At 38.4% G+C, this 23,669-nt stretch overlaps 1 protein-coding gene across 2 annotated transcripts; it reads right to left on the reverse strand.

Annotated features, from left to right (window-relative positions):
- Positions 1 to 998: 998 nt before the first annotated feature.
- On the reverse strand, positions 999 to 21,146 carry LOC145232404 (somatostatin receptor type 2-like). Of its 2 annotated transcripts, none has more exons than XM_080097016.1 (10): positions 20,747 to 21,146; positions 18,490 to 18,606; positions 17,718 to 17,836; positions 8,703 to 8,878; positions 8,146 to 8,192; positions 7,479 to 7,619; positions 6,335 to 6,514; positions 5,502 to 5,728; positions 2,959 to 3,147; positions 999 to 2,349 (listed from the first exon to the last, which is right to left on the reverse strand). In XM_080097016.1, the coding sequence occupies exons 1-10, from the start codon at positions 21,114 to 21,116 to the stop codon at positions 2,251 to 2,253; spliced, it is 1,665 nt and encodes a 554-aa protein (XP_079953142.1). In that variant the 5' UTR covers positions 21,117 to 21,146; the 3' UTR covers positions 999 to 2,250. The 2 variants fall into 2 exon arrangements, with proteins under 2 accessions (XP_079953142.1, XP_079953141.1); XM_080097015.1 differs by having other exon boundaries at positions 7,479 to 7,661.
- Between the last annotated feature and the right edge of the window lie 2,523 nt (positions 21,147 to 23,669).

Below are 23,669 nucleotides of genomic sequence, written 5' to 3' on the forward strand. Positions count from 1 at the left end.
ATAATGCAAAAACACTTCAACACCCTGTTTTATCCAACTCATTCCAAAATCGCCCTGACAAAACAAACCTGTTTTTTTTAAAAAAAACAGCTTTTAGTAAAGTTTTCAGTTTTTTGAAAAAAAAAGCGTGAAAACTTAGACTTTTCATGCTTCCTTGATTATGATTAATATGCGGTTGTAAATTAAGTCAATTTTATCAGGAGTTTAGGACTTTTTAAGTATTTGCACCATCACACTTGGGATAGCACAATAGCGCATGCCGTATGTAAGGCTTTTAATGTTTTTCCTGGTATCTTGCAAAGAGCAAATATAATGCAATTCCACATTATTATTAACCTCTATCTACACTTTTGAGTACCAACTATTACTATTTCCTTCTAAATTAAACTTAAAAATAGATTTTGTCGTTGGTTATGCATGTGCATTTATACCGGTAGCATTTGTGAAAAGTCAATTTAAACTTTGCAGTTCTTCTGGCCTTTAGAAACATAATATCCACTTACAAAAACAATTAAGTTGAACTGCCAACAGGAAAAGTTAACACTCCAGACGGTTTTCTACTACTTTTCAAAACAAGCTTCATAAATTCGTAACCCCACGTGAGAAAACTTGTTCAGGAAACAATGGGGAATACCCGAACAGTACACAAAAATCGTATACATGTTGACAAATTATCAAGTTATTAAAATAGAAGTTAATGAAACATAGACATAATATCCTAAAATCACAAATGGTATGTTTATTTAAACCTGGCTTTAAACTTTGTCCTTTGACCATAGTAAGGTTTAGTGGGATTGTAAAATTTAAAGATTCCCCTTTCTTGTAAACCAAACTAATTTTAAGAAGATTTTTATGTGTATTATATCTTATTTACAAATTTTATGACCGTTATCATTCTTACAATCGGTTTACAACAAGCAACAGTTTTCTTAAAAGCAACAACCAGATCATTGGGCAAAAGTTAAATAGTTCTATAACCTGATATAAACAGACAAACCTTGTAAAAATGCGCATGTTTATGTTAAATGTTCGACTTATTTACAAGGAATAAAAGGGGCGAGAATGATATACAGTGGAACAAATGGGCGAATACAGAAAGTTTTTCATGTTTGAAGCAATCAAAACAATACTCCGGCAAAAACGAAAAAAAAGCAAAAACGATTTAACACACAAAGAAAAGGCCAAATGTATTTTAATGTATTACTGCACATTTTGTACCGAATTACTGCAATTTGTCAAAGAATTAGTAAAAAAAATATAAGCAAAAGTTTCCTAAAAAACAATTTAATTTCCTATCAACAGTTTTAAATCAATTTTTGAAGAGATTGATTTTGTACCGAGATCAGCTTTAAACGCCATTAAGTAAATCTAGGACAAAATGAGCAATTACAAAGTGTGACAGTGTTTTCAAACCAAATAACATGTACTATATCAGGCTAATGGTGGAAAAATCAAACAAATGTACTATCGACTAGGATTGCAAAGATGGATGCTGGCTTTCCTTTTGTTTTTCAAACAGAAACGTAAAATTAAAACAAGGTCCAAATATTAAGGGAAATCATTGTATGACCGTCTAGTGAAACATATCGTAATACAGTTTTTTTTAAGACGAACAACAGATTAGAAAAAAGCAATTAATTTGTAAGCATCTAATAGTCTAGTAGCTTATTCCAAAAATAGGAAAACTTTATCGCAATCATTGTATCGTGTCAGAAACTGGAATGTTCAGAAGAAAACAAGAACGGACACCAAAATCCGTGACTCGGCAAATACGGACTTCATACGAGAATTGGTGACTCAGCAAATCTTAAAGTGAAGGCAAAATGATGTTAAAAGTATGCCAATAAAATACGAAAAGTGTATAAAAGTTTCTATAATGGGTACAGAAATGTTTCAGTTTCAAATCAGTTATGATGATATTGTCGTTGTGACGTAATAATACTCTTTTATCACGTAGGTTTTGAATTTGAACTCGTTCGGGATTTAAATTTTCCTACTTTAAAAACTTGACGACACTGTGAGCCAAGTTGGCATAAAAACGAAACACGCCTGGGAGCTGGACAAAGGGTAGAAATAACCCAAAGAATGTGCGAAGCATGCATAAAAATAATGGAACTTTGTACAGATGTTAAAACAGGGGAACATTTTTGAAAAGTTTTGAAAAGGGCGTTTCGCTGATGTACTTCTATCTCCAAGTCAAGCATCAAACAGCTTGTATTTAAGCGGTGCCAATTTCCACAGCCAATATGCTCATGCAGTGTTCTCTTCTCTGACTGACACTGGTTCTCTCTCCGTATGCAAAATGCGTGTTGTTTCAGTCTGAGCTTGGGTCCTTGTTATTCCTTCCGTCTGTAAAGAAATTGTTAAATATTAGACAATTTACATAATGTAACTTTTTAAGTGACATTGTTTGTTTGTCCTCAGTGGTAAACAATGCCCAAATGTGTTATGCTAACACTGTGCATTGAATAAGTTTGAGGTTTAACCTATGGGTTTGTTAGGCCGGAGCTTAGGTTTCTGGCTGAAGGAAAAACAATGGGACGAGACAGGATTAGAACCGACAGCCTTGTGATCACAACCAATTTGCAAAATTCCTTTAAATATCTGAAGTGTCAACAATTTGCAAATAACTAAGCCCACTCAAAAATTTAGTTTACTAGGCCATTTCTTGTTTTTGATTAATGAACTATATGTAACAGTTTCCTGTTACACGGCTTTCTTCCTCCAGGCGGGGGTGAGTAACCTTTATCACTGGTGGGTAAATCACAACTAACAAAAATAAACTAAACAAAATAATAGTTAAGTTCGCTTGCACTGGACCAAAATATTCTAGCGGGTCACACTTAATTTATCCAAAGATCTCAGAGGGCCACACAACCGTATGCAATGAGTCGTATTTGGTCCGCGTGCAGCAGGTTGTGCACATCCTTGCTGTAAGGCATATATTTATAATCTTACGTGATTTGCACAGTAGACGTTGTCGTTGTTCTCCCGCTTTTTCATTTCCAACAGTGGGATCCCAAACTTATGTTTTCTGCCGTGTGTTGGACTCGAACCACCAGTTGATCCATTCTTTCCAGTTTCATCACTTCGACTCGTCTTGCGTTTTGATACCAGGTTACTCAGCTTTCGTTTTACAGAATTGTTCTGCGCCAACGAAAATAGAAGTTGGTCATATGGAGCCAAGATGGACATACATTCCTACTGGGTTCAGCCCTGAAGCGTCCATGCAGACCAGTGATCACGGCACACGCATTCATACATCATAGTACGCCAGGCCTATACAAGACGGTATAACGCCTTCAATTTGCCTTCGGTATGACGCCTTATATGGGCCTATGGCGTACCATGATTTTGGGTAATAATGAAAGTAGTTGGAAACTTTTTTTAAGTAAGCAGGTTAAGAGTGGGACAATGGTTCACAACGTGGGGTTTAGGCCCCAACGAAGGAGGTAATTTATTTATTAGTAGTCATTTAAGTGCAATTATCTTTTATTACAAGAAAGCTGTGTTGATGAAAAGCTTGTTTAAAGTTATGTATTGGCATTTTAAGTTTTTTCTTCTGCAACGAAGTTGACCTTTCCAGATGGTGAGAGTTATGCATGACCACATGGGCGTTAAAGATTACATATAGGGCAGTGGTTCTCAAACTCGGTTTTCGGGGCCGCATGCGGCTCCCAACTACTCATTTTGCGGCTCGCACCAGACCTCAGAAAACCACCAAGCATTGCGATTTTAGCTTTCAAAGTCATCTTCTTTAGTGATTTTCTCAAGGTTTTCACACTTAAAAAATACCATTTGGCCCCGACAATAAAAAAGTTTGAGAACCACTGATATAGGGGTACAAAAAACTAGTAACGTCACTGTTTTACAAGAGCAAATAAATATCAACTTGTTGCTGGAAATTACCCGAAGTGTGTCAAGTTTCCCTAATAAAAAAACTTTCCCAATCTATCACTTCCCAATTAACAAGCTTTAGGCTGTAAAAGAGGAACTAAATAAAAACGCCCGTCTCCACTCAATTGAGCAACTATTTACTTCCGTGCTAATTGTACAAGTCGAGTCGATGGTAAACATATGAAGCAGAGAAGCTAATGATAAAGAAAATAAACGTTTTACTTGTATCAAGTCATTAAGCACAAAGTATTGGACTCGTTTATTAGGTCTTGGACTTAAAAAAGCAAATGTCGAATTGATGCTGGAAAATACCCGATTAGTGTCAAATTCCCCGAGAAAAAAACTTTCCCAATCAGCTAATTCCGAATTAAAAAACTTCAGCTTAAACAAAGTAACTAAATAAAAACGCCCATCTCACTCAATTGAGCAACCAACACTTTTACTTCTGGGCTAATTGATGTAAGTCGAGTCGATGGTAAACATATGAAGCAGAGAAGCTAATGTGAAGAAAATAAACAATCTACTCGTATCAAGTCATTAAGCACAAAGTCTTGGACTCGTTTAGGTCTGGGACTTAAAAAGCTATTGCTGACTTGATTCTGGAAAACACCCGACGTGTCAAGCTTCTTAATACAAAAACATTCCCAATTAGCCAATTATTAATTCTTAGGTTTCAGACTTAATCAGAGTAGCTAATTAAAAACGCCTGGCCCCATCAATTGAGCAACCGACAGTTTACTTGTGTGCTTATTGTTGCGCACCAAAGTCGAGTCATTTAGTGTTTGCTACAGGATCTATCCCGCAAGTAGTAGGCATCTTTTTGTCGACGATCACTGATTATACATAAAATAGACTGATTTTGATTAGGAAGCACTGTTGCTTCGTCAATTATTCTTACAAAGTCGAGTCAATATTAAACAGATGAAGCAAAGTAACTAATTAGAAAGATAAAGGCTCTAATCCAGTGGTTCCCAACCTGGGGTTCGCGGACCCCCAAGGGGTCCGTGAGATGGTTCTAAGGGGTCCGTGGGGGTAAATATTTTTAGTAACCAACATTAAAGTATTTTTAAGTTTCCAAACCATTTTAAAAATCTTGCATACGAGTGCAAACTGTTTGTTGCACCTTTGGATCAGGAATAAGCACGTTTTTGTGATTGTTACCTCCATTGTGACATCACAACACAGACAGACAATAGTTCTTTGTTTCAAGATTTGTACACCAGATAGTTTGACTGCTACAGCACAGAACTTCATTGAGATTTAAGGTCTGTGAAGGTTTAAATAAAATGCTGCCCCCAAAAGCGAAAGTATAATACCGTATAATGGAAGAAACGTGAAAGAAAAAAAACGGTAAATTAGGTTGGGGGTCCGCAGACACATGAAATTTATAAAAGGGGTCCGTGACTACAAAAAGGTTGGGAACCACTGCTCTAATCTGATCAATTTACTATAAACTCTTGGGCTAGACGTCGGCAACCCCTGGCACGCATGCCGACGGTTTGCGACTTCATATTTGAGTGCTTAAATTTGATTAATATAAGTTTGTCATGACACAAAGTTTTCATTTTTACTCGCTAAGTAATTGACCAGAATTAACTACTCACCGCGTGGTCAGTGTGGCTGTGGGTCCCGCCAAAGTGTCCAGCCCCCGGTGCAAGACTACTCGATCTTCGAAACCTTCGGCGAGTTACCTGAATACTTTCCGACAGACGAGTTCGAAAGTTGTGGCCAAGGAAACTGTACAGTAGTGGATTAATTGCGGAGTTTGAGAAACCGAGAGCGACCAGAAATTGCTCGATGCCGAAGCAAGCAGTGGTGGAAATGTGGAATCCTGAAAAACGAAAAATTGTGGATATGGTTGATTCGACAAAATAAGAGTATGTAAACGATTTTTTTGAAAGTTTTTTTCTCACTTTTGACTTTGTACTCTAGTGAGCGGAGGCAATTTGTAATAAGGCAAAAGGAAAAAGTTTTCTGATTATAAACGGCAAGAAGTTATTTGGACGCAATTTTTATAGTGTATACAAGAATAACATTTAGCTCGATGAAATACTTCTGTTTTTGGTTTGAGTTTCGATTTCGGATCCACTTACAACTCTGTCTTAACCGTTTTTGTTTCGTTTACCCTTTGACAGCCTTTAAAGAGTAAAATTGAATCCAAAAGTTCTTACTAACAAAGGGTAAACGAAGCAAAAACGGTTAAGACAGCGTTGTAAGTGGATCTGAAATCGAAACCAAAAGTAGAAGCTTCAAACCCTGAAAACCCAAAGTAGGCCCAAAACGTAGTGAAAATACGACACAAATGCGACCGTGTGTGAAATAGAGGCTAAGTTAAGCAAGGTTTGGTCAAACTATTTAAACCTGAGACAAGCCTGACTTACAGCGCTGTTGAGGTTGTAAAGCAATGCCTAACTGCATAAATGTAAACAATAATTACCTTGTATCTTTGACAAGTTGAAGATGTGATACGGCAACCAGCAAATTACAAAACAAATAACCAACATCGCCACCATGCGAGTAACTCGTTTTCGCATATTCACCGTTTTCTTGCCGGTCATGTTGGCAATTTTGTTCTCAGAAACTCGCAAGTGTTTTATGATCAGAATGTAGCTGATGGCTGTAGACAAAAATGATGCTCACAGTTAAAAAGACATTTGACGCAATTTTTGAAACACGGTTCATTCAAGCCAGTGTATTGAGGCCTGTAATAGACACTTTTTTATGCATTGATTAAAAATAACAGTCTACAGACGCTTTTACACCTCTGAGCTTGTTTTATCACTACGTGGGTGCGAGTTTGCAGCCGCACGAACTTGTTATCGCTGTTTATTTGTGTGGTTGGTTGCAATTTGTCGCTTTATAAGAAGTTCGTCTTGCAAGATATGCCATTATCCCGATGAAGGGGTCGAAACGTCGATTATTTATAATAAAAACTGCTGGATGAGCAATACTTTGTTATATTGCCAATTTGTCATAGAATAATCAAATCATAAAATCCCGAAAGATTATAAACCACAAGGTCAAACTGAGTTATCTCTTCCCAATTAGATTTGATTATTCAACACATCGATTATTCTTGGTCGCATATTTGGCAAAGGGCGGACGGGATGGAATCCAAGTCATAAAAGAAACTTTTAAATTGAATATACGGGAACCACGAACTGAAGTTTCAGCATTAAACATTTATTTCATTTTGGGGCATTTTTTGCGCTGTAAAAAGCAAAGGAAGATTTTGATAGTGTTACATTGGCAATTGGTAAGTTTTAAAAATGACGTTTGACCCGGTGCTGACTTTGGTAAATACGGGAGGTATCAAACTGTTTATGCGTTTCGTAACTTTTATATTTACCATCGACGCTTATATTTGCCTGCTTTGTGCCTAAGATAATAAATATAAAGCAAATATGACATAAAAAATATCGAGTTATTAGATATCTTCCCTTAAATAAGGAACTAAAGGTGTCATTCAGGCGAAATATACATTCCTTAAAATATCTTTATTGACTGATTCTGTTTATTGAAAAAGATTATCTATTCTCAGTGATGAATTCAGCTCCTACATTTAGAAACACAATACTTACATATTATAATAAACGGGATCAGGAATCCAATCACAAAATTGACGATAAGCCAGATTGGGAAGATCGAAGATTGGTTGTTATGGGAACAGGTAAAGACATTGTCGGGGATTGTAAAATCCGGCGGAAGAGTTGCTGTCCCGGCTTCAGAATAAGGCGAGGTGGTTACATCGCTCGAATTGTCGTCTACACGCATTCGGGCAAAGGAGGGCTTAGTTGTTTTTCGGCGTCGAAAAATTTTGAAATTTAAAACTGAAAATGCGTCACCTCGTGCTGTTGCAGACAAACGTGCCAAAAGAACCGAAAAGAACCGATTGGAACCGAATTTGTTCGATTGGAACTAAAAAGAACCGAATTTGTTTGATTGGAACCGAATTTGTTCGGTTGGAACCGAAATTGTTCCATTAGAACCGAATAGAACCGAATTTGTTCGCTTGAAACCGAATAAAAGCGAATTTGTTCGATTGGAACGGAACCGAAATCAAAGTAAGTCAAATCATAGCGAGTGCAAACATAAAGAGTTGTTTCATTTTATCTTGAACTTCAAATCGCTAAAACGTAAAGCAAGACAAATTTTTGTACTTAAACTGAAAATTTGTTTGACGTAACCATGCCCTCGAATGCGTGCGTGTGACAAATCAAAAATCAAACAAAATCAAAAAATACTCACCCAAATAGTCTTGATAGAAATCGTAAGTATCGTTCATTGGGATTTCCCTGAAATGCAAAAACGCAGGTTAAAAATGAGGCAGGTAAAGACATTCGAGGTTTTTTTAACTAAAGTTCTTCAAATTCTGCTAATGTGGCAAGTAAAGACTTTGAAAAGATGAACACATTTACACTGGGATCGGCCCTGAAGCGTCGATGCAGACCAGCGATCACGGTTAACTGGTTCATAAATCATAGTACGCCAGGCCCATTGAAAACGTTGTACAGAATCAAGCCTGTCCCCAAAGCATTCCCATATGGCAAGGCACAGGCTAGTTCATCCTGCAGCGGGATTGAAACGCATGACATGAGTCCTTCTTACGCTCTACCAACTGAGCTACACAGGTTCAGTGGTGAACCCGTCGAAAGTCGAATCACAAGCACCGTTGCCTGGCTTGTAATTTTACACATGTCAGCTTCGTAGCAGGGGATTGCCAGTTATTGCAAACTAGAGTTAACTTGAGTTGTTACATTACGGCTCACTCGAGTCATTTCAATATTGCAAGTCGAGTAACTTACATGTACAGCAAAGTTGCGTTTCCGTTAAACATGATATAACCTGGAAACATGATGCGGCATAAAGTGAGAGACTCGACCTGCTCTGTTCGCGCATACATCATCACTGGCAACGTCATAATGGCAGCTGCTAACCACACGATGGCGCAAATGATTTTGGTGCGTCGGTGCGTTCGAAGCTGCAACGAATCAACTTTAGTTAAACTAGTACGTTTATCGGAGTTTGTATGTTTTTTACTAAGGTAGGGCACTGAAAGCATTCGTTTTGCCCACAAATAAGACAAGAGATATGCTTTAAATTGAATGATAAGCATGTGATACAGAAAACGAAAAAACAAAATTTGGACAACTATTGCAGTGTGCACGTAGATGTGTATAAAACTTCTGAGGGGATAGCCCAAATGTGCGTAAATTCACTGATGTTGGCATAAGCATTTGCCAAATGGTTTAGTATTCAAAAACCGTTTTTTTTAACGTTAATTTAAACTGTTGAATTTCCCAAACAGAAATGTTTGATCAAACTCTTTCATGTAAATTCATTTAAAAATGTATCAAAAATGTTACTGTACGTTTTTCTAACAACAGAACGCTGTAAACACCAGCCTATGTAGGAGTTCTTAATGGCTCAAACAGTTTGTGGTGAAACGCCTGGCCAAGCATTTAAACCTACGTGTTTGTAACTTTGATACTACGCAAATCGCCGAGATACATTTTTGTCAAACCTCTTAAAGCAACAGATGGCATACTGAGCTTTCAAAGTGCAGCGTCTTGGTGGTCTAACCAGGATTTGCGTTCAAAATGTGACAACTGTGGCTTTTGTGTCACTTTTCGAAGTTAAAACGTAAAAAAGGGGACTCAGTTTTAAACGTGGCGGTCTTAACAAAGCAAGCAACTGCACTTAATCGTTTCTTGAAAACATACCCCCGAACTTGAGGTTACTGTAGAGTAGTACAGGGTGTCTTAAGGGTATTGGTGGTTTGTCTAGCGCTTTAGTTGGTTTCGAAGCAGACAGGAGTGACCGCAAAGTGCCTAATATGTCACTGCTCGGCTCACACACGTAACTGCGGTTAAAGTCAAGGCTACGAGCCTAATGTCAATTAAGGCATTATCTTACCGCATAAACTCGAAGCGGAGCATAACCGTCCTGGTAACATTTCAAACCAACTCAACAAGGGGGAGAAGTCACATAAGGACAATGTACCAAGCATTAAAGCAGCTTTACTCCTGAATAAGTTTAGGTAAATTATTTTAGACCCAAACATCTAATTAAGGGTGATTGCAAATAAAGTATAGTTTGCATTGAAATCCACCCCTACAATAAATCCAGTGATGATTGTTTTCCCGTAAAAAATGTGTTTTGTGCATTGGGTTTTTGAACTTGGGCAAATACGAAAAAACCTTTGAAACAAAAAAATGCACCCAAAACTATTTCGAGCCACCTGCAACGCTAGATAGTAGCTTCAGTGGTAACAGATGTCCTGACAATGAATCAGCTTATGGGTTTTAAATGTCTGGTTTTTAGAAATTCATTTAGTAACGTTAGCTGAGTGCACGCCGCGTCAGTCAAGCTTAAACGGTCAAAAACTACAAAGCGAAGCCATCTGTGTTGATAAAGCACGTACTTATTATTCGTTTCACAAATGCTTTAAGTGCACGCAACGACAGATTGCTTGATTTGTACAAAACGTGGACTTGAAATCTGAGCTAGTTAAGTCGCCTTCACAGCAGGAAACTTTAAACCGAGGATTGGTTATCTCAAATCTTTCGTTAAAATTTCGCACGTACAGTTTCGGCCTTGCACTGATTTTGGGCATGGTGCCAAAGTAAACACTTTGCGAACCAAAATTGTCATCTATTTCGCTACAGCGAAGTTAATTACACAAAAGGAAGAACTTGAGTTGTTAAATAAAACTTAATTGGTTTGTTATTCCTATGGGCAACCTTGAGAACAATGTTTTGTTTTGTAAATTATCATAGAACATGAGTGTTTAATGTGCTTTACTTTTGGTTGAAAAATACTTCAAATTTATTGCACCATGAGAAACATGCACTAAAAAAGCACCCAAGGTCACATGCCTTGACAATCAACTTGCAGAGGAGCCTGGGAAAGTTCAAGTTCAAGTTGAAAGTTCAAGCTGGGGAATAAAATTTGTTGAGTAAATTGTTTAAAATCGGAAAACGCGGTCTCAATGTATTTGAGCAGTTACTTTAGTTGACAGATGACAAGACCAAAACAGTTAACGGTGAATAGTTTGTGGTTTGTGCCCTTGAACTGACATTGAATGATTGCTGGGTGATCTTGTGGTGCGACCTTGGGAATCACTCAGATTTGGGTTTGACATGGGTTCTCGGTTTTCGATGGGCAAATGTTCAAAATAAAGTTCCCAAACGTTAGCCTAAACCATGACTAAATGCTATTTAAGCATTCCTGCCTTCAAATCGTGGTGGTTTTTGCTTGACTATAGGACTTTGAAACGTGTTTGACGATTTAAACTAATTTAAACACACGACTTAAACGTGTGTTATGCCAATGTGTTGCACAAAGAAGGAAACTAAAGGAATTTGAAAATAGGTTTTGATTTATAGGGTAGAATTTAATTTCTGTGATCTGGTCTGACTGGAATAATTAAATCGACTTCAATGGCAACAAGGTTAAGCGTTGCCTTTAACCCCCGCAATGAACCAGACAAAAGCGTTTGTAATTAAATCCTACATTTTTATCATGTTACCGATCTAAATTATTTAACAGAGACTTGAAACGAATTTCCATTGAAAATTTTTTTACCGAAAGACACCAAACTAATTGTTGTCGAATGCTCTTTGGTTCATTTGTCACGTATTTCTACAATGTATTTTATTGCTTTTTGTCCGTAAAACATCTCGTTGTCATTATAATGCATGTCAACTCGCCTGATAGACTTCGCAAAACGACGTAGAAATGATCGAAGCTAAACTTTGAACCTCTTTCTAAAATTCGATGTAAAACTATTTTTTTGCAATGAATTAGGCGAAAGTTAAACAAAAACTTACCTTATTAGGTACGCAAGACACGGACTTAAATAGTAGCTTTAATAACAAATGAAGACGTTTTATTCTACATTGCTGGCAATTTGGTTTTTATTATCTTATTAAATGAAAAAAATAGTTTTTTCAAACTGTGACAAACACAAACACTTATGTAATCCCCTAAGTGCCCAAATTCATAAGAGCATTATTACAATAGTAGCTACCAGCATATGTTCCTTATTGTATCCAATTAAATGTTCATCCATAACAGACGACTGATAACTGATTTGAAACGGCGGTTTATTACGTGACAAGCGTTTGATGCGTCTGGAATGGCGTGTTTCATTAATGTGCATTCCGAAATCGATTGCGGCAATTATCCGTGCACTGTAAACTTGATGTTTGCAGCCTTGAATGTATCACAAACACACGGGGCCCACAGGGAGTAACCCAAGCTCGAATTATTCGGTAAAATGTCCCCGGTGACAAGTAGATGTCGCCACAGTGGCTGGCCAGAAACACTTCGTCACTGGCGAGAAACTAAATTATGCGCGAAGGCCCCCTTTGGGAACCACCAGGGTCACGCTAGCGAATAAGTCAATCGCTAATGTTTCTTTGGTGCTTTGATGCGGTACACGTTGTTGTTTATTCATTACGCATAGAGCAGAGAGTAAGACCTGTAGTAAACCACTGATAAGTTGGTCAAATAGAATAAAGTCAGGTCTGATTATGTTCGTTTTCAGACAAATTTAGGTCCAAACGCGAACCGAAAAGCACGACTTATACAATTGTGCTTCAAATTTATAAGTAAGACCTGTATTAAATCGTTTATAAGTTGGTCAAGTCGTATAAAGTCAAATCTGAGGTTCCAAACCCGGCTTAAGGAACCCTAATTTAAAAGCCCGCCCCTACAACCCTGCGTCCAAATTGTAAACCAGTCTTTTGTGCCCACAAGATCATTTAACGACATTTAAATAAAGCGATAGCCTTCCGCACCTCTATAATTTATAATAGATCCTCTGTCTCAGATTCACGACCAAAATTAGCATATAAGTTTGACCATGTTCCCCTTTTTCCTGTTGGTTAGCTCAAGAAAAAGACAATGAAGGATTAAATATCACCAAGAAAAGCCTAAGACCATTAAAATGATAAATTATTGTAGGATAAATGTATCAGGTAATTTGTATGCAAAACCACATAGGAAGCGGAAATGCTTGACAAGCTTTTGTTTAATGCGTGTATTAGACAGGTAGGGTATTTTTAGTTATCATGGCCACTCCTTATTCACATGGCTTGGCCTAACAGCCAGATGGCCATAAAATGGCTCCCACAATCACAGACAAAATGTTGCTATCGAAAATAACGTTGCCGCCAGCGGTACAGGAATACCGTAAAGCAGTAGTTCTCAAACTGTGCGTCGCGACGCCCTGGTGCGTTGTTTCAGTTGTCCAAGGGCGTCGCAGAATAGTTCCGTTTCGTGGCTTTTTGTTGTTGTATCAATAAACACAACTTTAATAATAAGTTTCCTCATTACCTTTTATTTGCTGGTGCGTCGCAAGTCCAGAAAACTTTTCCAGAGGCATCGCAACAAAAAAAGTTTGAGAACCACTGCCGTAAAGGGTAGGCAAGGCTTATTATGGAGGATTGTATACACGGACAACAAATATATAAGAAGTATACATTAGAAGCTTTACAAATACCGCGTTTGATAAGTAAATCAAAACACTGATTAGTCTTGTTGACATGTTCAGTATAAACCGTAGCTGTCATACAGTTCTACTATAAGCAACATCAGCAGCTAAATAAACATCAACAATAATCATTTTGTTTAGGTTTATTTTCTACAACAACAGGAAACGTCTTAATCACTCCAAATCTGGTAAACAATAAGCATGTTTATGTTATCATTGAGGCCTTTGGCAATTGTGTGTGTTTACCTTGTTAATAGGCCACCAGGGCAACTGAATAATGTAAGATTGTAGCCTACGCGGGATCAAACTTCAGGAGGATCAAATTCGGATTAATAACTAACATCGGTCCAAATTTGAATAAATTTGAAGCACTCCTACTTGACCAAACAAGCGTTAGACCAAAAAAAGAAAAAAATACTGACAAAAACAATATGTGTCCACTTCAGGGAAGGGGGCCCATAACTATCAATATCGGATATCGACAAAACTTTCGACATAATGCCACCACAAGCGCCATAAACTTTGTTTTGTCAATGACTTTTAATGCTCAATTATTGATGAGCTGGGGATGTATTGTTTTCAATCGTATTTGCAAATAACTTCACCGATCGGGTCGATTTTATTCGGACCACACTCGAAATGCATTCGGAACGCCTTGGATTTCTTAAGTGTGTAAATGCCACCGCAGTTGTCAATGCAAATGTAAATCAATTACATTAAATCCAAAATGCCTTTTAAATCACTCCGCTACTTCGTATTGGCCTGCACACCCAGCTGCACCCTTGGGGAAACCCAATGCTAATGCGAAAACATTGTACACAGCGCAGCTTCAACTATGTGTACGCAAGGCTTAAATGGTAAGAAGCTAATATCAATGGCTTTTAATGCTCAATTATATGATGTTCGCAATGTTAATAGAAACAAAATTCAGTGCTTTAATTTTCAAACGTTTCGGCAAATGCGCATGCCATCAACAGTGATAAAAAAGTTTAAAAAATATAGCATGTCGCTTTACGTCGATTAGGGCCGTTATTTTCATCAATAAAAATTAGTAATTCTAAAAACAGGAATTGCGTGGTGATGCCTTAGAGATTGCATTACGTGGGTAATTCACCGGTCAGTTTAATTCCCAAGCCTGTCACAAACAAAGCAATAAAACTAACCCATTAGCCACACACAGACATAACTCTAGTAATACTAAGCATTGGGAACCTGGTACGTTTAAAAGACCTTCTGTTTGTCGCAATGCTACCTTAGTTTTCCGGTTTGCGGTTTTGAATTAACCGACTTAGGTAAAGTAAATAAGGCAGCGGTCCCTAAAAAAATCCGTATAGAGATGACAGTCACTAACAGAGATGAAAGTGTTGTAGAAATCACTCAAAGTGCAACTGACTTTTTTGCCACTGCCCCAGCCAATGCATAATTTATGATGTAATAGCCGGGGCACTGGCCAGCGGGCGATTACACTTGTTTTGATAACGAAGCAATAGCCTTGTTGAAATAGACAGTGTCTTCACAGATTTCTATTATACAGGATTGGGATACCCGTGAAATAAATAATATTAAAACTAATAAAACATTTATGGATAGAGAGAAATTGGGTCAACTCATAAAATGTACTTCTGAAGTTATTGTTCCAAATTGACAAGATAGGGTAGGGCAGGGGTGTTTCTTTACAACAACATAACACAATTTAGAAAGATGTTCTGTCATAAAACTACCAACCTAAGCAATAATGTATGGTTATTGCGCTGTCTTCTCTTTGGTTCGATTGATTTTGCTGTCAAAATGCGTAAAGAAGAAAAAAATGAAACATTTTGGCTACAGGGTAGTCGGCCAGTGGTGGGATTCGGCCGGTTCGCACCGGTTCTATAGAACCGTCTCACGAAATTTTATGTGATCAGCGAACCGGTTAGCATTACTGGCTAATGTCAATGGACTTTTTTTAACAAAACCAGCTGAAAAATACGACTTTTGTGATAGAGCCGGCTGACAAAAAATGTGAATCCCACCACTGGTTAAAAGTCCTCGACAGCAGACAGCTTTGTTGTCGAAAAACAAATGACAACAGAAAGTTTGCAAAAACTTGTACCCGCAGCGTTTAGCGTTACGTGGCAACGTGATGTCACAATTCGCGTTCTGTGCTCGCGCAGGAAGCGGATATGAGAGAACTTGTGAGTGACGTAACTTCCGCAAGCCGAAAAATCGTGACGTGAGGTTAGAGGGCAAACAAAAATTTGGGGTCGCACTGTTCGATTGCGTGTTTATGGTCAACTCGAGTTCTGCACCGCGGTGAAGTTAGCGCACATTTCGTGCGATGGCTGTTTAAACCCGAAACTGACCCAACACGCAAAGGCACGAACGAAAACACGAACAAACAAAGAAATCAATTAAAAAAGTTAAACTAACACATGAAAGTTAAAACAGGGTCCTATGAAATTTATGGTTTCATGTTGTGTTTTGCCTTAATTTTTGAATGCGTTTTGACTATGGCGATTCAATTAAAAGAGAATGCCTTGAACGCTACTTTAAAACCATGAAAACCACACATGCCCAGTTAGTTTTAAAGCAATAAGGACAGATCGATTTTGCGTTTCGAGACCAAATGCCGCGAAAGTATTGATTTGTGCACACGGCTTCAATGCGATACCCGAAAAGTTTTGTAAAAGTTAAATTTAAAGAAGTTTTTGTCAAAAGGGATTAATCAAGTGATGCATGCAAATATGCTCAAGATAAAAATGCCAACAAAGAGATTGAAAAAAGTTGCGCAATAAATACTTTTCATTCAACAACTTGTCTATGTGATGGAAGGTGTTTACTAGCGCGGAAACGGACATTGAAAAACATATCCTGCTTTGTCATACAATTAATCACAAATACAAAGGTGAATAACAGGTGGTGCAACACCTGCCTGCAAACCCTATAGGTTACCACAAGGCCACCAGCTAGATTTTAACCGGAATAAAACAGACACCCAGAAACAATGGTGGCAAAAATCGCGGGGGTCTGTTAGAGTTGGTATCAGGCCTGTCCTCCAAGCAAAAATCAAGACAAAACGTTTTTTTTAACACAGCCCTTGGGTCAGGGGTAATGCAGAAGGCAACGTAAAGACATGGTGGGGAAACAGCGGGTAATGATGGGAAATTTAACGGAAGAAGTACTAAGATATTTTTGCGGAATCGAAACTTGGAAGGGAAAGACAAAATGGTGCTTTTCGAAGTAAACAGAATCATTTTGTGTCGCATACATAAAAAGCCTAATTAGTCACTTTTATGAATTGTAATTATATTTCGTTTGTCAATTCTGTTACACCGGTTCTTAAAAGCCTAGTACCGAGCCCTAACCCGAAGGTACAAGCTCGAAAAATAGCCTTAACCGATTTAGCCCAATTTAGAAATCGAAATTTATCACAAATGAGACCGAGTGTAATGTCAGGCCCGAATCAAGCCCGTTTTACTTAAACCCGAACCCGACCCATATAGCCCGGCCCGTCTTACTATTCAGACTGCTTACTGGAAATCTAAAAACGTTTTAAGATACGAAACAGTAGAATAGTTTAACTAATTGACTTTTTGTTGTTGGTCTTTTGTTACAAAGCCGCCATGGTCCTTTGTTTAGCGTGTCACCATGTTCCATGTAAATCGTATATCGTGTCAATAGTTCGTTAATTTGAATTGTCACAAAATGAATGCAAATGCATGTTTTGATAACAAGCATCAAACGCTCAGGCTTGTTTGTTTTTAAAATCTTCAATGATACCACGCCGTTGCTAGCACGTGATCAATAGCTATAGCAACGGAAGCAAGCACTTCCGGGGCAACCCTATCTAGGCTTATTGTTGTGGGTGTAACAAGCTGAATCAATGAACGCTTAATAAATCAACTTTGGGTGCCAGATAATCCATAATGTATAACTCTGCTACTTTATAACATACGAGAGATACAGCTTTACATACGTTTTTAAGTGTATGCGTTTTTTGTCAGGGGGAATGTATGCAATGAACAGGTTTGGATAAGTGGTTTAGGGGGGCGCATATCACCCCCAAGGGAAGGAGGGCAACGCCAAACCTTGACGTAATATTGCAAGAACTTGTTGCGTACGTTAGGGAAACGGTATGAACGTAATGTCTAACTTGTTTTGTCCATCACTGGGAGCTTAAGCATCATTTACGTTGCTTGTCGTAATACAACCGCAATAACAGGCATTGACACATATCCGATAACACTAATTGGTGTTAGAATCGATTTTCCTTTAGTTAACAAGCTTCACAACAATTATATGACCACATGCTGATTAAAACAGAGCAAATTGCGTCTCTTACTTGGTGAGATTTGGTGCTGTACGCCACAGCAACATAACGATCTACGCTCATTGCCGTCAAAAAGAAGATCCCAGCGTAGTAGTTAATGAACTTGGCCGTATGACACAGAGTGCAGGTGCCTGTCAACATAATATAACGTAAATGCCATTAATTGCTCACTTTCATACTAAAGGCGTTTGTCGCGAGATAAGGTCGTCGTTTACAACACAAGGTCACATAGTTGCCATAATTTGCTCACTTTGGTACTTAAGGCTTTGCCGCAAGACGTTAGATGTCGTTTAATCGATTCTGTGTTCGCTTGGTAATGGCTTTTCACACGGCTAGATTGATTATTGTTGAAAGTTTGCCTTTCACCGTGCTAAGATGAGGAACTATGCGGTCAACTTTGAAGGGTAAAATCCCTAATCATTCTTTCTTTAGTAACGAAAAGCGCAAAGGCTTGTAAACGTGTATAGGGACAAAATTAAATAACTCTTAGGGCAATAATTTACGTTTTGGTTTTTGAAACTCAAACCAATGACATACGGAAATGACACAATAATTTTTCAGTTTTAGAAAAAAATTTTTTTTCCAAAAAGTAACGTTCATAGTATTTTTGTACTTCAAAAAAGTACAAGACAAAAGGGGCCTTAAACTTTCGTTTTGCTCAACCAGCAAATAAAATAACTCCTTCGTCGTTTCAACGTCTCATTGGCTTCATCAGGGTCTCATTTGTCTTCATCAGAACAAAAGTTTATGGAATATACTTGGCAACTTATTAAAAAGTACGTACTTTGTCCGAAAGACCAGTTCATGGCAACCTTCTGTGTTGCAAAGATGGGCAGAGTTAGAAGAAAAATGCTGTCAGCGATGGCCAGCTGCAAGACGTACATGGCTGTGACGGTTTTACCTGAAAATACAAAGTTTGTCAGGACCAGATAACATACAACTCAAAAACTGAAGTATTATAAGAAGTTGCTTAATCTATTGTTTTGGGCTGTTAAGTAAAGCATAGACCGCTAAGCTTGCTTTGTAAACAAAACTTGGAGAATAGAAAAATTCATTGAAAACATAAATCTCTGCATATAGAATACATCTTCCAAGCGTTACAACAATCGCTGTTGTCATCATCAGTACAGGTTTCCAACTGTACTTCAACCGGGAATTCAGGCACTTAGGAAGAAAGGTTTACCTGGCATACCATACCAGGGTTGTTTTAGGACTTGTGGGTTCGTGTTTGGAAATTTAAATAATGGGGCTTGATTCGGGCGTGATTACACAAGTGGTCACGTAATTTTGGTAAATTTAACTTTCGCCCCGAACGCGGACATGTACTTGCGGCAATTTGGGGCCGAAATCTCGAGGATGTAACCACATCCCACCAATATAGGGCAAGGGTGAACGTATGGTTTACTAAAGAGGTTTTCTATGGCAAAGGTGAACATATGATGTATGGGAAGAGATATTTATGACATTAACAATATATTTTGCACAGCTGTTCGTTTCTGTGGGCCGGGTAACCAACTTTCCTAAAATAATTAACAAAAAATATAATCCACCACCCGCTGCAATGGTTTTTAAAACATGTCCATCTGCCAACCCCCAAAACAACTGTTTCATGTAATTTACGTGTATACTAAGGGTGAAATGAGGTAATAATAATTGTGTTTGGTAATTACTTCCACATGCGTATTTGCTAAGATTCGCGCAAATTAGAAAATATCGACTGCAGGTGTTTCAAATAATCCTCATTGATTGAATTTTAATTATTCTTTATCTGTGCTCTTTCGTGCAAAATAAATTGTGTTTTGGGAAAAGGAGCATTTCACCTAACCAATACAGGCCTTGGTGGGATAAGCAAACAATAATTACGTATGCCGGAAAATACAACTTTCGTTGTCATTCTCGTAAAATGCCATGGTATGATGCAGTGGCATTTGCGTGCTTTCAAAGCAAATTGTAAACTACTTGACAAGCCTTGCTTAACGATAACAAAAACACACATCAATATTGACCAGTTAACAAATCAAAATATACTTCTATCTCATTGAATTGATCCTGACTAAAAACAAACACAAATTTGTATCGTATTTTTTAACAAAACGAATTGGCTAACCTAGCTTGTTATGCCGGCTCCGCAGCAGCAACAACAACAGCATATTTTAGTGACAAATGAATCATCAACGCATAACCCCAGGGGAGGACATGATTTCATGCAGCAGAAATAGACGAAACCGTGTTGGTATGAAATTTTACCCCAATATGTTTGTTGTTTTTTGGGTTGGTGACAGCTTTTAACACTAATGTCCAATAGTTGTAAAAGGTTTGGAGAACTGGTATATGTATTTGATTGCGGTTTGTTGAAAGTAAACTTCAGCAATAGACACTTACAACTCACTCCACCAGCACACTTACTTGAGAATACAGAGACTTACAAGCATAACGATTCGGGCATCCAACGGATTTCCACGAACATTGTTTGTTGGGCACTTTAATACAGAACTCTTAACGAGACTGAATTTGAGGCCAGAACCCGAAAATACAAGCCCGAAACCCGGCCAAAAAACATTTTTTTTCCGGATAAAACAGAACCCCAATTTGACCCAGTCGGTGAACGGCGGCAAAAATGTGTGACGTCAGACCCGAATTAAATCCCTTTTATAGTAATTTAAGTCAATGTTGTACATAGGCTTGAAACAGGAGCCCGAAACTGAAAGTACAAGCCCAAAACCTGGCCCGAACTCGATTATTTTTTTAGAATCCCGTCTAGGCTCGAAAGTTTGATTGACAGGTCTAAACATTGAAGCCTTAAACAAGGTCTTGAACAAGGCGTTTTAGGGCTGTTTGACATTATGTCAAGTCCAGTAACTGGCTACTTAACTAGTTAAATTTATTCTAAAAATACTGACCCAGAGTGTAAAGTCAGTCCCGAATTAAGTCCTTTTTTATGACCTAAGCCCGAACCCGGCCCGCTAAAAACTCTGATTTACTTTGGGCATGTGCACCACTTTGCAAAAAATGTAGTTTCCGATATTTTTCACACGACTTACTTATCTCTTTTCCGGCGAAGATCACGAAAAAGACGATTCCATTCGCGATAAGACCAACTAGTGTAATAATTGCGTAGATAACACCCAGGGTCAAGTTCATGGGCTTCAAGACTGCTCGGTCATATTCAGGGTCATGGCCATCGTAGTCCAAGGCACCTTCGAACTCGTATTGCAAATGTTCAAAGTCTTCAGGGTCTAGATCGCCTACATTTTCCAAATCAATGGGATAGTCAACATATTGGCCCTTCGCACCAACAGGCCATTTCGGTTGCATTGGTTCAATCGGCGACGGAGTAGTACCATCGGCATATGAGAGATCCACTTGTCGGGCGATTAACACCAAAATCGTGAAGAAAATTACAGAACGCATTGGTTTTGTTTTGATTTTAAACAACACAAGAAATCTAAAAAGAAACAATTATTGATAAGAGTAATTACGTTCACTGCTGCAAAATCGCATTCGTAGTAGGGGACCGTCTAGTCGAGTATTTGATCAGCTATAAGGTGAACATAGATTCATAACTGGGACCAACCCTAAAGCTCTCATGCAAGCTTGTGCAGCATACGAGGCAAGCAACGGTGTTTGTAATTCGACAGGCGGGGCGGGTTCACACTCAGCCTGTGCAGCTCAGTTTGGCAGAGGGCGAGTCCCAGAAAGACTCCAGTTTTGGGTTCAAATCTAACCGCAGGCAATTTTTTTCCAGCCAATGCTTTGAGATGCTTGGTCACCGGCTGATTCAGATAAATGCCTCCAACAGACCGAACGAACTATGATTTTAAACTTCTAATCCTAGTGATGAATGTATGTTCATCTCACGTTGGAGTTTAATTAACAAACTTACCAGAATCGAAATATTAAAACGTTACGCGGCAAACAAAGCATTTAAATTGCTGAAACTTGTGTGGCTTGATTGCTGCACGCATTTAGGCACCTTTGCACGTATCCTTCTCGTGTCTACACACTCTTTGTCCCCTTCCAACAAAAACTGCTTTGACTAGGTGTTTGTATCTGAATTTCTTTAAATACCGCGCGAAAAAGGCATCAGTGCAAGAGAAAAAAAGCACCTGACGCTTCACAGTTAGCACACGTCGTTTATCCTACAATGCAGACCACAAACTACAAACGCTCATTGTTTACGGTCGCACGAGATTAGCCGGGGGCTGAACCGGCGTTTGACTGACCGCATACAAGGACCGGAACATCTCTTAGTGTCCACTTCCTTCCTGGGGTGTCCAGTCAGAACACGCCTTTCGCGTGGACAACACCCGTGCTACTCCACAACGTACCGAGTACTGTCTGACTGAAACAGAACGGGCTGTTCGTAAACAGCACGCGCACTGCTACTACGTCACCACGAGACGTACAAAGCAATGACGCGATGCCTGGGACTGAAAGCGCATCTCGCGCACTGATTTGATTAACCCGATGGAGTTGAGAAGCTTTTGGAAACTAAAGATGTAGATTAGCTTACCGTCACAGAAGGGAGAAATGCACATTTCATCGCTTCATGCTAAACAACTTCATGTCCTGTTGTCAGCTAAGGAAAAAGAAATACTTAATACCTGTTATCGACCGTGCAGCGTCCAGCCAACCCTACATACGAGCCGCAGAAGTTTTGCTGATATATTCAAGTCGCGTAGGAACTAAAGTTTTAACAGAACAAGATTTAGAACAATTTTAAAGTGGCCAAGATAACCAGCTTCGTGCGTTTGACTGTCACGAACGATGTGAAAATTGCCTTTTAGTTGCCCTGCCCAAAAATTTGTGAAGTTTATGCCGATGGCATAATTTTCGAGAACTAAAAGCGTAGTTACTTCGTTTGGCTATGTAAACATTTATAAATATACGGTTTTTATGGTGTAGCTGCAGCGCGTTCAGCCATTTGGTCTCCACTGTTCGCTCCACAACGTTTTAACATTGCACAGTTATTGCACAGTAAATTAGGGTTTTAGTACCATTGTGTCTCTATGTTTTTTTTTCACCAAGCAAAATAAACTCATCTCATCTCATCATCTTAAATAAACCAAGTTTTAGTCAGTTAAAGTTATTGTATAAAAACAGTAATTTGTTTTTATCAACCATGAAAGAAGATTTTCGGCATTTAATCTAGTTTTGTTTCTCACAACCAATGAAAAAAATCCCACATGATTTCTATTCACGAAATAAAGACGGCCTTGGTTTAAGCAAAGCTGTTGTTTACAACGTTGACCACAATTACTACAGAAATTTAATAATTACTAGCTACAAAACGTTACTAAACCACTTCAATGTAACAGCAGCTTCTTCCTTGGCGCAAATATACGAACAAAGCAACCGCGTTTTACAAAGGTAGATATCAAGGTTCAATTCCCTAAGGAACGTGACAAACGCTCCAGCTCACGTAACTCAAGGTGACACGGGTGCACAATACGACGTAAACCTGTTTGTGACAGATCGCATTACAGTGTACGAAACATTACCCTGCCTGCTGCCAAATCAATCATAAATGTTTCGGACATATTGACGCGATACGCGGGAGAAAGGCTTTGGAATCCCGGGCATGTGTTTTTGTTCAGCGCCGGGGGTGTAAAATGTGAATACAAGTTGCCCTACCCAACAATTTGTAAAGGTACTTCCGATGGTATAGTTTTAACAACTTCAGGCAAAAAAATACAAGACGCCGATATAAACCATTTCAACATCAATTTGTTGGCTATACCAACATGGCGATAAACAAATAAAAAGTCATAACGTTATATAGTTCGAACTGGCTTGTATATTTAAAGTGTTAAACGTGATATCGAAATAAATAATTTCGTTTATTTTTATGTTTTTTTGTTTTTGTATGGCTACTGAAATTTGTTTGACCAACTTTGCCTAAAGCTAGCATACCCCATTTCAAGTTCAAAAAACCGCAAAAATCTCACAAGTTTCTGAAGATGC

Source organism: Phallusia mammillata, chromosome 6 (genome assembly GCF_965637545.1).
Source record: "Phallusia mammillata chromosome 6, kaPhaMamm4.hap1.1, whole genome shotgun sequence".
Lineage (NCBI taxonomy): Eukaryota > Metazoa > Chordata > Ascidiacea > Phlebobranchia > Ascidiidae > Phallusia > Phallusia mammillata.

Coding starts and splice junctions, on each gene's coding strand:
- LOC145232404 (XM_080097015.1), bottom strand. CDS start 21,116: ATGCGTTCTGTAATTTTCTTCACGATTTTGGTGTTAATCGCCCGACAA. Junction 8,193..8,702: donor AACGCAACTTTGCTGTACAT/GTAAGTTACTCG, acceptor TTTGCATTTCAG/GGAAATCCCAATGAACGATA. Junction 7,662..8,145: donor TTTCTATCAAGACTATTTGG/GTGAGTATTTTT, acceptor GAATGCGTGTAG/ACGACAATTCGAGCGATGTA.